The sequence below is a fragment of the Amblyomma mixtum genome, chromosome 10 (genome assembly GCF_055824585.1).
Source record: "Amblyomma mixtum isolate Tamu chromosome 10, ASM5582458v1, whole genome shotgun sequence".
NCBI classification, from domain to species: Eukaryota; Metazoa; Arthropoda; class Arachnida; order Ixodida; family Ixodidae; genus Amblyomma; species Amblyomma mixtum.
In genome coordinates, this window is record NC_143021.1 from 145,051,858 (window position 1) to 145,065,603 (window position 13,746).

The 13,746-nt window shown below is 43.9% G+C and overlaps 1 protein-coding gene across 1 annotated transcript; it reads right to left on the bottom strand.

The window, feature by feature from the left end:
- Positions 1 to 4,040: 4,040 nt before the first annotated feature.
- Positions 4,041 to 7,341, bottom strand: LOC149327196 (TNF receptor-associated factor 6-like). Its single transcript, XM_089564813.1, has 2 exons — positions 6,825 to 7,341; positions 4,041 to 5,129 (listed from the first exon to the last, which is right to left on the bottom strand). Exons 1-2 carry the CDS (start codon positions 7,113 to 7,115, stop codon positions 4,041 to 4,043), a joined length of 1,380 nt encoding a protein of 459 aa, XP_089420939.1. The 5' UTR covers positions 7,116 to 7,341.
- Positions 7,342 to 13,746: the final 6,405 nt, after the last annotated feature.

A 13,746-nucleotide genomic window follows, 5' to 3' on the forward strand; every position in this document is an offset into this window, starting at 1 on the left:
GCAATAGCCAAGTTCCTCTTGTTCTTCATGACATGCACCTTGACTGCAACATCCCCCTATGATGCTTTTTTTCTTGGTTTTGAAAAAGCATGTGATTCCCTTATTTATGTAAGGCTTGCTTCCTCGTGCTTTAACTTGCGTCCAATAGCTCTAAACTGGATTCAAGTTTAAACAGCCAGCCGTCAACAGATTTCCCTTGCCAGTTCTTGTGCATTCTGCCTTTTACTGCATTCTTGGGCGTCCCCCAATTCTTTTGGGCTTCAGCTTTTTATTACCCACATTATGACCTTCCCTTCAGTGTTTTAACAAATGTCTTTTCATTGACGGCTATATGGCGTCTGCGATCTTGCAATCAATACCGGCGTTTCAGTTCTCCAAAAGAACATTTAGAATGCTCCAGAATGGCCTATTTGCTAATGCTACTAAGGATGCACTGATATTTATTTTATTGTTTGCATAACCGCATTTTTTCGACTTATAAGGCCTTACCGAGAAAGGTATATATTCATTGTATACTGGTTCAAATGCTCAGTCATTAATACAGCCCACAATGTAGCATGGTCTCACCTAATAATCCTTATACGCCTACCCACAACTTAGGGTATTTGCAGCAGAACATCTACTTAGCATCGCCGTCTTCCAAGTCGCGTTAAAATCTCCTGTGTGGCATCACCTTGGGTATTCATATGGCACAAGGCACAAATCTAACTTAACCAGAATCCTGAAATGTGTTCACACCTGAGCCGCTTGTTTTATCCTCTCAGATTATTGTTCGAGCTCCAGGGTCACAGCACCAAAGGTGAATCTTCAAATTTCTTCATGTCGTACAGACACTGCATTTTTTAACTCTTTGCCGTCACATAAGCAATCTGTTCCGACTCATGGTTCCTTCTGCACAAGCAGTGTTGTGCCTCCCTTAGCTTAAGCCACTGCATTTCAAGATTCATTTTTGTTTCTGCTACGAAATGCTGGAATTGCCTTCCACCGTTCAAGGCTTACTAATCTCTTGTCCTTTGAGCTGGCCACTGCAGAAATCCATGCAGTAAATGATGATGTCCATCCGCTGATGTAGGTAAATCCCCCAATGCGCTGAAGAGTTGTAATAAGGGAGTAATTATTCATTAGCATCCACTCAAGTACAGCGATAAGGCTATAAAGCTTTCTTTCGTAGCCGGATGGCTGTGCTTTGATGCTATGGTCAATTACTTTTTCTTAGTAAAAATTTCAGGGGAAGTTTGACTGTCTAAAGTGCATAGAGGCCAAAGCGTTTTCTGCACCACTTTGATTGCCCCTGTGGCACTGGAGACGTCACACATAATTAATGACTAATTAATAAGTAATGACAAAGTACTAAATATTAACAAAATGCTAATTAACGGCTATTTACTTATTAATGACTAAACGCTAATCAACTGCTAATTAATGACGCTTAAAGGCGCAGTGAAGGGGAATCTGAGCTCGTTTTTTTGCCACGGGAACTCAATCTACAGGTTCCGAGCATTCTCAGAAACATTGATTTATTGCCCTGTGTGGCCGATTTCTCTAAATACATCGGATTAACGTCCGGCTCCCGCCTTTATTTTTTGAAACCCCCGCGTACGGTTGGCGGAGTCGACCAAGGCGTGGAGTGCCTTTCATCCAGTCCCGTGGCGGCTTGCCGCTCTGCCATCGGCGGAGTAATGCGTAGCAATCCCTAGTAGCAAATAGTCCGCGCGTATTTTTATTTCTGCGGGCTTATTTTGCGGCTACATTATCTGCGAATGAAACTATTTATTCACGGAAACATAAAAAACAGAATAAAGCGAAAGCAAAGCCTCCGCGGAGCTGGCTGAAAGGCACTCCGCGCGTTGGTCGACTCCGCCCACCGTACGGGGAGAATTAAAAAAAACAAAAGCGGGAACCGGACGTTAATTCGATTGAATTGGGGAAATCGGCCACACAGGGCAATAAGTCAAAGTTTCTAAGAATGCTCGGAACGTGTAGATCGAGTTCCCGCGGCAAAAAGACGAGTTCAGATTCCTCTTCACTGCACCTTTAAGCTTCGATCGCCTTTAGGAGTGGAAAGCGGCAGCGTGCTGTAGCGCTGCCAGGCAGTCAACGGAACGCCACCACCCATTCGGCGCGATGCCTTGTCGGTTGGAAACACCTTTGAACGCAACGCTTTTTGAGGAAAGGAAATGGCGCAGTAATTCTCTGTCGTCTCGGCGGACACCCGAACCGCACCGTACAGGAAGGGAGGAAGTGGGAGTGAAAGAAGAAAGACTAAGAGGGGCCGTAATGAAGCAACTGAAAATTGTATTTGAGGAAAGAAATTACTCAGTAACTGTCTCGCATCTCTCGGTGGACACCCGTCATCCGTTTGCAGAGGAAGGGAGGAAGTGGGAGTGAAAGGAGAAAGAGAAGGAGGGGCGCCAGCTGTGAACCCTGTGACATCCCCTGCTCCTCGCGCATGCGCAGCTTGGCCTTTCTAGAGCTCTGCGTAATGGCTCAGCGACTAGCGTAGTGTTGCTTTCGCAACAAAAACAAACTATTCAAGTTCCTACTTCTCTTTAAAAACAAACTATTCAAGTTCCTACTTCTCTTTGGCACATCATGTCAGCTCATCACTCAAGTATTACCGTTAGTACGGTTTAGGTATAACAATGTTGAAATAAATAGTTCTAATGAAGTGCTTAGTCGCTTGCTCAGCTCAACAAACCAATGGTTTGGTTTATTGGAGTTTAACGTCCCAAAGCGACACAGGCTATGAGGGACGCCGTAGTGAAGGGCTCCGGAAATTTCGACCATCTGGGGTTCTTTAACGTGCACTGACATCGCACAGTACACGGGCCTCTAGAATTTCGCCTTCATCGAAATTCAGCCGCCGCGGCCGGGATCGAACCCGCGTCTATAGGGTCAACAGCCGAGCGCCGTAACCACTGAGCCACCGCGGCGGGGCACAAACCAGTGCAATGCTCTCTTATGCATAAGAACTATACTCAGGATAGTGTTCACAGGGCTGTTGGTTCATCTTAAACACAAAAGCCGTCAACTTTAAGTTGCAGCAAAGAGATGCCAGAAACGACAAAAGGCATCACTGTTTTTTTGTTTTTCTTCAGCATTCTTCGGCCTAACTTCATATTGGTCTTTTCCAAATTTCTGATGCCTATCGATGCCTCAGTTAATTTCTTCCTTGGAAAACCAGACTGGCGGTGGAATAGGTATATTTTGTTGAATATGTTGACAGTCAGCAAGTAATAGCACGCGCTAAAATTCAGTGGATAAGTGGTATGAACATCAGCTAACAGCTGGTCCCATTTACATTCAGATATTGTACATTTTGCTGATGAGTAAAAATAACCCTTAAACATTGCCTTAAAGTTACATCAGAGGACATGTGCATATATGCCTGCCAGATACTTAAACAGGTTATATTTAATTTCATTTTATGCTACCACATCTGGAAATCTAATTTTAAAAATTCTGCTTGAGATGTAAGTGCTTGCTTGAGATAGCCGGATAATTTTTATTTTTTATTTAGCATACTGTTAGTCCCACTGGGACTGTTACAAGAGTGGATTTTTAAGCAAGAAGATGCAAATTAACAGACAATAATACAACACAAGGGCCAAACAATCAGGTTTAAAAAGACAAGATGTTAAAGCATTCATAAGCGGTAACATCAAGAGCAGCTCTGGCTGTTATGAACTGAGGCGAGAGCTGCAGCTCCGAATTCAGTGTATTCGCCAGCTTTTAGTTGGGCTGACGACATCGGTCTACCAAGAAACTTGCAGAGACCTGAACGACAAGAAAGCCTAGAACATTTCTGGGACAGCAGAAATTTATTAATAAGTACTGTAATCCCTGTAAGTGCATGGAGTCGGAAACATACCGATGGAACCATTTTTGCTGAAGGTAAATGAATACAGGACTGATCCAAAACGTTAAGTGCACGAGAAACCTTTTAAAATTCCGCCGCTATCACCCACAGGACAGAACCAATTGCGACTGCTCAGAACCGGCCACCGACACCAATCCTGTTCTTTTACAAGCGACAATTATTAGAGCAACTCGTATTTTACGCGAAGCTTGTCGTCATGCACGTAACCGTAGCTTATAAGGTCACTGAGGCTGAGCGAGGGAACGAAGTAAGCAGGCGAATTGCTTGACGCTTTTGGTCTCGTGTAGCATCCAAAAAAACGAGAAGGTTCCACCTCAGACACATTATCTGCGCCTTGTTTGGGATGCATGATGCTAAGCCTTATCCTGTGCTCGAATGGCCACTGAACAACATCGTCCATGTCACCCTTGTGCAAGCGAATCCCTGCGCACAGCGTCACGCAATCCTTATGTTGGACGAACTCCACACAAGGTGATAGGCAGTATCCGCGCAAGTATACTTGCTCGCTCTCGTAAGCAGCAGAGCCTTGCGTCACCGCAGCCGTTTGGAGGGATTTCACATTATTCACAAAGAACACGCAGAACGCCACGTCTAGTTTTATGCAATTCAGTGCCTTCTCCCCGTTTTCATTCACTGCATCTTTGACTGCTTTGATGGCATGAGTAATTTCGGACAAGCTCTCTTGTGCTGAGCGCGTCAGCGTAGCCAAGCTATCTTTGTGTGCTTTTTCCAATCTGCTGAACTTTTCTGAAATATCGAGTGCGTCAATTTTTCCACCCAGAAGCTCGAGTTTCTGTTTAGACTCGCTGATTTCTCTCATGATATCTCTCAAATTGTCATTATGCTTTTTTGCTCCAGCTGCCAGTTTCTTTGTCAGGGCGTCCTTAGAATTGTTTACTCCGTGAGATACTTCCATCAGCCGATCGGAAAGTGTTCTCATATCTCCTGTCATTAGCCCCAGAGTTTCCTTCACCTCTCCTGCTTGTTCTTCAAACGTTCGCGTGAAAGAAGACAGAAAAGCTTTCTCATTCTCGTCTGTCGACATATTTCCATCGCCATCGGGTCTAGGTGACTTCACCGGATTGCAGAAGTCCGATCTAAGGTGCGTGATCGCTTCGCAACGAAGTACGATGTCGGAGCACTTGGGACAGCAGACGGAGTGGTGCCGACATTCTCGATGGAAATGCTCAACGATTCCCGAAGCAGCCACCACGCACGGACAGCCATTGCTTTCATTCCAGCATTTCACCTGCAAATATAAAATACACAGCATGTAAAGAGCGATTGAAATATGAAGAAAACGACATCGTCGCGGTCTTTCCTTTGCACAATTCTTTGCTCTACGAACTGAAACTGGCCGTTCGTGTCAATGTCAACGACTACAGCGAAATTTTCTTTCATCCTTTGATGGCTGTGGTAAGCGCGAACGGTAGCACAGAAATATATATATATATTTTTTTAAACCGGGACAATTTGTTTGCAGTTGGCTTCTTCGGTCAACATCTGTGGAATTTTTTCTGCCAGCTTCTGAGCAAGCTGAAACAAAGATAGTGAATAACATTCGTAGAACTGGCAACTCTTGTTTTGCTCAACCGGTACTCAAAGATCAGATTGATACCTGTTTGCCGTTTTACCATCAACAAATGACGCGTACATAGGTTTGCAGTTAGACTCGACGAAAAATTAAAAGCTGCTGCCGACGCTCTTCACAGTGTCGACAACGGCCCATGGGCTGTGCCGAAGTGCTTGCAGGAGACACTGAAAATCGAGATAGTTGGTGGAAGATGGCTTGCAATTCAGAAAACAAAACGACGCGTTGATAACGATAGCGAGCTCCCCTTAAGCCATTTAAGCATGTTTTCACGCACAGGACACCAACAGCACTGTGCTTTCCCCTAGTAAGATGGGGGCGAAGCCACGGAAAAGTCTTACTTCATATCATGCACTCTACCCGCTCATGCTGGCAGTCCATGACATAACAGATACGCTTCTTACAAAGTCACACAAACATTTTCCCAATTTTTGCACGTGTCTGATGGTAAAGTTGAAACCTCTTAGGATTGCGGGCATACGAGTACGAATGCTGCGCTCTTGACAACCTGGCAAAGGAAGGACAGGACCGAAGAAATGCTGATGGCCTAATGCACAAGGTCGCTTTCTTTCTTGTAAAGTCGGTGACAAGATATTACTTAAATACTGCGAAGCGAACTGGAATTCTTTGAGTGTGCATAAATACTCATTTTTTCCTCACACAATAACTCAATGGAATGAACTCCCGCCTGAGGCTGTAAACAGCATCGATGCCATTAACAAAATGGCTTATTGATGATTGCTGAGTTGTTTTTTGTTGTCTTTTACTCTGTTCTATTAGTCATATCTTAGCGATATTGCTTATTGCTTATCAATTGATTACTGATAATTGCTGTTGTTTTTTCTTGCTCTTTACTATGTCCTAGTACTCATATGCTAGTTTTCTGCGATTTAATTTGCCGCGCTTCTTTTTATGTACTTTCGCCCCTTCTGCTTGGACTCATCTTAGGGCCTGCAGTATTCTATAAATAAAATAAAATAAATACGCAGGAACAAAAGAACCCTCAATGCACTTCTGGAGCTATTATGTGATTTGTTAGGGGGTATTCGTCTAACCCATACTCCCGTCTACAGCACGAAGCGATATTGCGCTGCTATTACGAGTGGTGAAGCGCGTACTCTTAGAAAACTTACTCTGACGGCATCGATTCGCAAACACAACTACGTTGTTCTTCCACAAAGTCCGCTTTTGAAGACATTACTAACGAACTGAGACTTCTCAAGGCATTCTGTTTACTCTGGGTCATGCGCTGAGCACGTTGACGGCGGAGTTCCTCGCCGGGTGCAGGCGACCTATCGTCTTTCAAGAAGCTGAACACTACGAGGCATGAAACCTTCTTTAGTCCTCGCTTACCTCCCTCCTGAGCAGCTCATCAGCAGGGAATTCTTTCCATTCAATGTCCTCCTCCGGGCACTCGTAGCCGTCCAGTGGACAGACGTGTGAGCAGCCTTCCTGGATGCACTGTTCGTAGCAAGGCTCGCACAGGACGTGCATGCAGGGAAGCAACGCGGTCTTCTTGGGCACCAGTCCACAGCCACTGCACACCCTGTGCTTCGGAAGGGGCCTGGTGAAAAGCAGGGGCTTCCAGTCCAGTTGAACGGAGAACCCAACCAGCGTGTACTGCGTGCTGTCAAGCGGCATCATTCAACACACGCTCACTGCTCACAGAGCTGTGGAACTAGACTGCAGCACACGCCCTATACAAAAGCGCGCTATCTTGAATCGCGGAGTTATCTTCTCCCGTAGCTATCGGTCGTCGCCAGGCATAGTGTGCGAAGAAAACAATCAGTTCTGCTACGACTGCCGTCTTACTGCCTCATTTTTTTTTAGCATGAAGCGACACACGAAGTGAAAGCTTATTTTATAAATGGTTTGCGAGCTGAAATTACAAAGCGTACAGTCGCGCGAGCGCCAACCAGCCTTGCACTCCAGGCACCTGGTGGCCGCTTTTGGAACTGGAAAAGTCATGATTTCGCACTCTTCTCTCCCTCGTTCTCTGTTCCACACAACAACCATCACCCCCGTGGCAAACCCCTTCCCTTTCCCTCTATTCTAAGCTTTGCATTTGTTGCGATAAAGTGTGGACTAGGTCACCTCGTATCTTCGCGGGCGATAACAGAATTGGTGGGAAAGTTCTGGTAAAGCCAGTGCTTGGCACTTGTTGATTTAGGCGACTTTGAAGTTGGAAAAAATATATCAACGCAGCACATCAACGTGGCGTCCAATTTCAGAAAATACCGAAGAATACGTCGTGCGCATTACGATCACTGCCTGTTCGCAGAAACATTAAAAAAAAATGAAACTGATAGCCCAGCAGGGAGTGACGGCTGCTGAAGGAACACCAAAAACAGTGAGGGAAGCGGTCCTGAGACCTCCCTCGCTTCGGCAGAGAATTCTGGGCCATGGCGCTGTTCATGTTCCCGGTCGACGCTCGCACGATAACCTTCAAATCGCGCTCGACTGTACAAGGTGTTTCATGTAACTTGAACCAAGGATTAAAAAAAAAGTGGCGCACTGGAGCTGGGTGATACCAACGACATATTGTTTCCCGCCGCGTGGCACTCAGAGTATTGCCTAAATATAGGGTAATTAGTTAATTAGCGAAGATTAATTACACAACCAATCCTGTTTTATGTAGCAATATGTACCACCAACGTGGTCCTTTCTTCCGCCATTTAAAGAGAGCCCGCGAAATATGATAAAAAAAACACGTGATAGCACTCATGCGCTACCATATTCCAGCGCTACCAACCGTGTTGTGAACGAACGAAATGTGCGCGCTGACCGTGCTCAAGTAAGCGGCCGCCGCTCAGTTTGACGGGCTGCAAAGTGATACAAAAAACAAACAAACAAACAAACAACGTAGGCTTCGTTGAAATATGCGAGTTCACTGCTTTCCCTTCCTTTTTCGCTTTGTCTATGCGATGACACAGTAGTAGTTCCTTCTGAACTGGCTGTCGATGGCCTGCCTCTCACTTATCGCAGATCACAGCACGCGCGTTATTCATGTTCAGGAAGAATGTGGTGACGCATATGAAGACAGCTTAGAGAGGCGCCGGCCGCTCGCTTCGAGACGGTCAGAGAACACGCCTTGTTCAGTCTGTGTGCGCTTGGCAGCGCTACATTACGGTATAGTGCAAGTTCGCAATAATGAGTTTTTCTTTTCATATTTCTCTTGCTTTGTTTAAATGCTGGAAAAAGGACCATGTAAATGATAAGCATAACAGAACGGTGGGCCTGTTCGCATGGCACGTCAAAGAGGAAAAACCAGCCAAAAAAAGAACACACAAGGAGACAACCACGCAGCCCCTGTTGTTCTCACCTTGTGTGTTCGTCTTCCTTGGCTGGTTTTCCTTTCGTAAATGATAAGTTCCTACAAAAAATTGGATGGGTTGTTTCGCAACCGCCTCTACAACTTAACCAAACGCGCGTGACCATACAATTAATATAAATAAATTGGCATAATTAATCTAAGCTAATTGCCTACTTAATAGGAGTTATAATAATTTTAGAAGCACCACACGACGAGAAACAATATGTGCTTGGTTTCACCGAGCTCCGGAGTGCCACTTTTTATCAAGCCATAATTCACGTTACGTGAAATACCCTTTATATTAAAATGCCATCAATTGCGTATGATTGTATTCGCATCGAAATTTCTGTTACTAAATTACGTCTTTAGCTCCTCGCGCTGTACGCGAACGAAAAAGATAAAAAATGTCGACACGTACTTCATTGTCATATTTATAATTTACAAAAATTTGTATTTTTTTGCTATTGATTGATTGATTGATTGATTCAATTTTATTTGTCAACATTCATACAGGGCATGCTTGTGAGAACATCTGGATCCCTAGCTAAAAGCTAGTTGGGATCCATGCAATTCAGTTTCAAAGAAAATTGCAGGCATAACAAAAATTAATTACATACATATAAAAGCTCATGAAATTAGAAATACATAAATGGGCACATAGAGCAACAATATTCAGAACACCAAGCCTCTTTTACAAATACATACAAACACACAAAAATACATGAAAAGAAAAAACGCTGGCTTCACTCATTGTTTATAATATTTTTTCAATGACTCAGGAAAAGTTTTACAATATTTGAGTTCACTTGGAAGCTTGTTCCACAGCTTAGTACCAACATGGGCCATCCTTCTTTCTCCATAGACATTTTTCGTTTTCGGAAGAAGAAACTTTCTATGAGTGGCGTTGCGAGTGCATAGCGGTGGGATACAGAATAGCGATGAGTGTAACGGGTAATTGTCTTTAAGGCATGTGTGTATTGTCAAGACAGTCCTGTATTCAAGTAATGATTGTAGTGGCAGTGTATCCATCTGTTTAAAAAGAGGAGCAGTGTGGGCGTTGTATCCTGAATGTGAAATGAATCGAATTGCCCTTTTTTGCAAGACCCTAAGTGGTTCCAAATAAGATCGGTAGGTGTGGCCCCATGATTCAATGCAATATGATAACTGGCTTTGAAAAATTGAGAAATAAATAATTCTGAGTATGTCATTACCAAAATAATCTCGGCATTTGTACAGTGCAAAGCATGCTGCAGCTAACTTTTTACAAAGCGCCTGAATGTATGGCTTCCAGTGTAGGTTCTCATCTAGAATTATTCCAAGATAAGTGATGTTATTGATAAGTGCAATAGGTGTTCCCAGCCATTGCACGGAAGGCAGGTTTTCATGTATTATTTTTCTGGAGCCCCTAAATATTATGCATTTTGTCTTATTAACATTTACAACAAGTTTATTTGAAATAAACCAACTACACAAAGTTTCCAATTCTCGGTTTGCGGTGCTAATAAGTTCCGTTGTAGATTCATGAGCACTTAGAAGAGCAGTGTCGTCAGCATACATAAAAACAGCGAAGTGTTGTGTGAAATGCGGCAGGTCATTAATATACAAGGAAAAAAAAAATCGGACCAAGGACTGAACCTTGAGGCACACCAACCGTAACTGTTTCAAAGTTAGATTTTACACCACTAAGTTTCAAGATTTAATTTTTTCTTTCCCTGCACGAGCCTATATGTAAATAAAATTTTGAAGCAGTTCCGACTTGGTGCATCTGTTTTCGTTGGCTTGCTTTGTAGCCACTCTCGCGTCTCGCCGCTGCAGATGAAGGAGTGATTTTATAATGCATTTCATCCCTTTCCAGACTAGAGCTTCGTTTTCATGTTTGAGAACTGAAGATTTATAGTTTAAAGTAACGTTCCTGACATTTATACATGTTTCTCTCTTTGAGAGCCAAATTTAAGCTCCCCTTAGTGTAAAGGACACGCACCTTTGTCGGCGCATTTTCATTCCAAGTTTGTCACATTTGGGGGCGCGAACGACATTTCTTGTATATTAACCATTTGGTGTGCAAGGTCAATCTAGCCTAAATAATACTTACTCAACGAGAAATATTATTTAAGCCGAGGGCTTGTAAGAAGTATAGTCGACAGCGGCTAGGGGTTAATAACACAAAGGATAATGCCGTTGCATGGTGAAGTCCTTAACTGAAATTATTTTTCCACTTTGATTATCTGCAGGTGGGCGATGCATGAAGATCTGGGGCCTTCACTCGCACCTTGTCAGTTCTCTTGTTGTCTGTCAGGTTAGACGCAGTGTACGCGAAAACTAAAAAGAACACAAATTCCATGTAAGCATACAAGCGTAGGGAAAGGAGGTGCGCGTTATGACATACATGACGGAAATCAGTAGGCACCGAAACGAAGAAGCATACGGGATATTTTTTTTTCGACTTGTGGTATTTGTAATTTCACATGTCCGACTCTTCTTATTATGATAGTTATTGTGCTGGTGCCAGAATGTACTTGTTTGAGTAACACTGCTACACCCAGCGTTATTTTTCGTCAGTGTTTATTGTTGTTTTGCATTGTCACACCTTTTACTGTATTGCCCCTCCGGCTAGGGCCAGTTTTTGGCCTGCAGTATTATTAAATGAAATTATTTAATTAATTAATTAATTGGAGAATAATAGTTTCAATCTTTAACCACTTGAAGATAATTGATAAGGAAGCAAAAGAAAAAGCAACCACATGGCGCTGGTGGAATCCGAAACCATGACCTCCAAATTTCCCCAATTTCGCGAAGTACCACGATTCGAACCCACAACCGTTCGGCAGGGAACCGAGCGCTGATATGATAAGCCACCACAGCTCTTTTTTGTTTATTGACAAGCCACACTACAGCCGGTAGTCCACAGCAGCATGCACTTAAGTTTCCTTACGTGCGTAAATGCAAAAGCACTGCTTTAGAGTTCCGTTGCCTCCTCTTAGGTCCAATTGCACGTCCGTCCCCGTCGGCATCTGGGAGAGCTGATCGAAACGTGGCTCCGCGTGGTTTGATAGGACAGAGCTGCTCTATATCGACGTCTGTTACTATAGTGACGTCCTAGTGTCGTCTGGGCATGTCTCGTGTAACGTAACTGAACGCGTGACTTGTTGGGACACTTTGGTTAGCTATAAATGTAGTTGTTCATTGATGTAGTGTTTTCTTATTTAATCAAATAATCAGTTGTTTTTTAAATGTTAAATTAGATGATTAGTAGTTAATCTATAATTAATGAATCAATAATTATTTGGCAGTGTTAACAACTTAGTCTCACTAATTAATAAGCAATTAATTTTATTGCTATTCAATTTTTGTTCAAATCTGGAGGAAATGCTAGTATTTCACCAATTTCGTGAATTACTCGGAGTAATTAGCGAAATTAATTACCTTATCATTGAAATGATTATTTTGTTTAGTGATTTGGCCACTTAAACTCTTTATTAACATTGCATACCATAATTACACTCTTGCTTGATGACTGACAGTTGATGAGGACACGCTCTATCCACGCTTTCTTTCCACAGCCCGTGGTGACGTATTCTATCCACGCTACTCATATGACAAGAAATGCGTTCGAGTTAATAAAAGGCTTATATACGAAGCACATATATTTTTTGGCTCGCAGTTTTATAAACGTACTGCGGTTTAAAACAAAGTATACGGTGATCTTTCTTCCATATGGTTTTGCAACAAGCTACATTAAGCTTTAGGGCATACGGACAGCGGTCTAAACCGCGTTTTTGAAAATAAAAAAAAGTTCCCAACCATGAATATGCCAGCTTACGCCAGGTACTTCACGACCACAAATCGTCATTTTCGTTCCTTTTTTTTTTTGCGGATAAGGTGGTCATGTTTGCAGCAACTGGCAGCTGCATTTTACGGTCTGTTGCAAACATATAGAAGCCGTGTTTGCCTCATTTTTTTTGTTACTGGCGGACAGTAGCGGGGAATGGACTGTTGGCCACTCAACGTTTTGCTAAGCGTCGCCAATACTTATCATCATATAAACTCTTAAACAAACGACAATGAAATGAAACCACGTATGCATTTGCTTAACGCTAACTCTTGCAATGTACACTCGACACGTACTGAAAAGCGCAGTACTTGTTTATGAATTTTCTCAGCTGCCAAATACTTCGGCTTCACGAAGCCTTTTTTTCAAGCAAAATAGTTTATTGGCACGCACAGCGGAGGTGCTCTCACTGGCGACATCCTGCGCTTAGAAAAAACAGTTCTATGGCAGTCGAGGTTTTCTCGAGCGGTTTCCGAGTACTGCTGTGCTGCGGTTCGTCCCTCCATTACTCTCTTTCTCATCAGTTAGTCCCTTAAGATTGCGCACGACACCAATTTGTGGCGAGAGAAGTGCCGCGTGCTAGTTTACGGACTTACGGAGGATTTTCGAGTCCTAAAGTTGTCTCCCCGCCCCAATGCCGCTTTTTAAGGCGAAAGCCTTTAATGGCTCATTCTCCCGTCGGTCCGTCCGGCGTTACATCCAGCGCCTGGGGTGACTCATCGACGGGCGCAGCTGCCAAAAGGTGACGTCATCTTCGTCGACAGGTGGAGCTGTCGGCGCGGCGGCCTCAAGCGCTGCTCCGTCGTGAGTCGGTGTGGGGCAACTAGTGGAGGAGGTTGGCTCCCAAGCGGTGCATCCGTAACAAACACAGGCGGCCATTGGCAGTCGAAGTAGCGCGACAAAGGCTTTCGCCTAGCGCACTTTAGGCTGCCAAAGTGCCCCATAGTTTTTTGAAGCGAAAAGCTTCACTAGGCTAGTCAACATCGCGCTTCGCGTGAGGCGGAGCCCAGATTGGACACTTCAGCGCATGCGCGAAACCGAGTGACGTCACGCACGGCGCAGGCGGCCGCAACCGTCGTCGCCGACTCGTCACTACTAAAAAAAGAAACTGCGTCGATGCTGGGAATCGAACC